This window comes from Propithecus coquereli, unplaced genomic scaffold (genome assembly GCF_000956105.1).
Source record: "Propithecus coquereli isolate 6110/MARCELLA unplaced genomic scaffold, Pcoq_1.0 Scaffold316, whole genome shotgun sequence".
Taxonomy (NCBI): domain Eukaryota; kingdom Metazoa; phylum Chordata; class Mammalia; order Primates; family Indriidae; genus Propithecus; species Propithecus coquereli.
The window spans coordinates 2,507,545-2,508,628 of NW_012148797.1; the positions used below are offsets into that span (position 1 = coordinate 2,507,545).

Genomic DNA, 1,084 nt, shown 5'->3' on the forward strand with positions numbered 1-1,084 from the left:
TTGCTTTACCATTGGTGAGTGTTTGTGAGAGTTGCTTAGTAGTAGAAATGCAGAGTATGGCCTTGCAGTAGCGAAGCTAACCTGACCTTACCTAAGAGCATTGGGCCCTGGCTTTGGCCTCCTCACTCCTGTGTGTTAATCCTCGAATGGGCGCTAACTATTCTGGGATGGTAGGTTCCAGAGAATGCATAGACCTTTTACATTTCGTTACTCATCTCTGTTTTACTTGAGACACATAAATTTGATAGGGAAGGAATTGAATTTCTCTGTCAGTATTTATTACTGTTCCAATTTTATCCTCCTTGGCTTTAAGGCTGTGACATGGAAAGTGATAAGAAATGAACTTAAAGGCTGAGCAACAAGATGCTGGTGGTGTTGGATAATCTTATTTAAACTGGTGCTTTATGTACATGAGATGTACTAAAATAGATAATACAGAAATTTTTCTTGCTAGGTAAATCTAATAAGCCAATAATTTAAAAAATTTTTTCTATTTGCTGTTTGTTACTGTGGACTAAGTGAACCTCATGGAAAGGTTGGTTTGAATTATGTACCTTTGTGATTTTCTAATGCATTTTCCATGGTGCTACAATAGTCTAGACTACTAGATCTGATAGTTATTACAGCTGGGTATTCAGAAATGCCATTTGCATTTACTCTTAATCACTCTTGAATATTCAGATTTCATACATACCCAGGGAGCATGCTGTTTTTTCAATATAAAATATTTAAGAGGTTTTTATCCCCCAGGAGATTATGTGGCTTGTTCTTCTCTTAATAATAAGAGAAAAAAATTGTTGTGAATCTTAACATGCTTTTTAGCTGTAGCTATGATGGATTTGATTTTTCCTAGGGTCTAGGTCAAGCTGTGTAAAAGTCATCTATGTTATTTAAATGATGTACTGTACTACTGTTTACATGGACCTTTCGTGCGGGTGCTTTGAAGTGCCTTGCATCAGGGATTAGGAGCAATTGAATTTTTTCATGGGACTATGTAAAGCATGTAACTAGGTATTGCTTTGGTATATAACTATGGTAGCTTTACATAGATTTTTTTATTTGAGTGGGGAAAATACCCTTTAAA

The 1,084-nt window shown here is 35.8% G+C and overlaps 1 protein-coding gene across 1 annotated transcript in view; it reads left to right on the forward strand.

The window, feature by feature from the left end:
- Positions 1-342, forward strand: part of TDG (thymine-DNA glycosylase) — a 22,278-nt gene extending 21,936 nt beyond the window's left edge. The window contains exon 10 of the mRNA XM_012650248.1: positions 314-342. Within this exon, the coding sequence (XP_012505702.1) occupies positions 314-342 (29 nt within the window). The remainder of the gene's footprint in view (positions 1-313) is intronic.
- Positions 343-1,084: the final 742 nt, after the last annotated feature.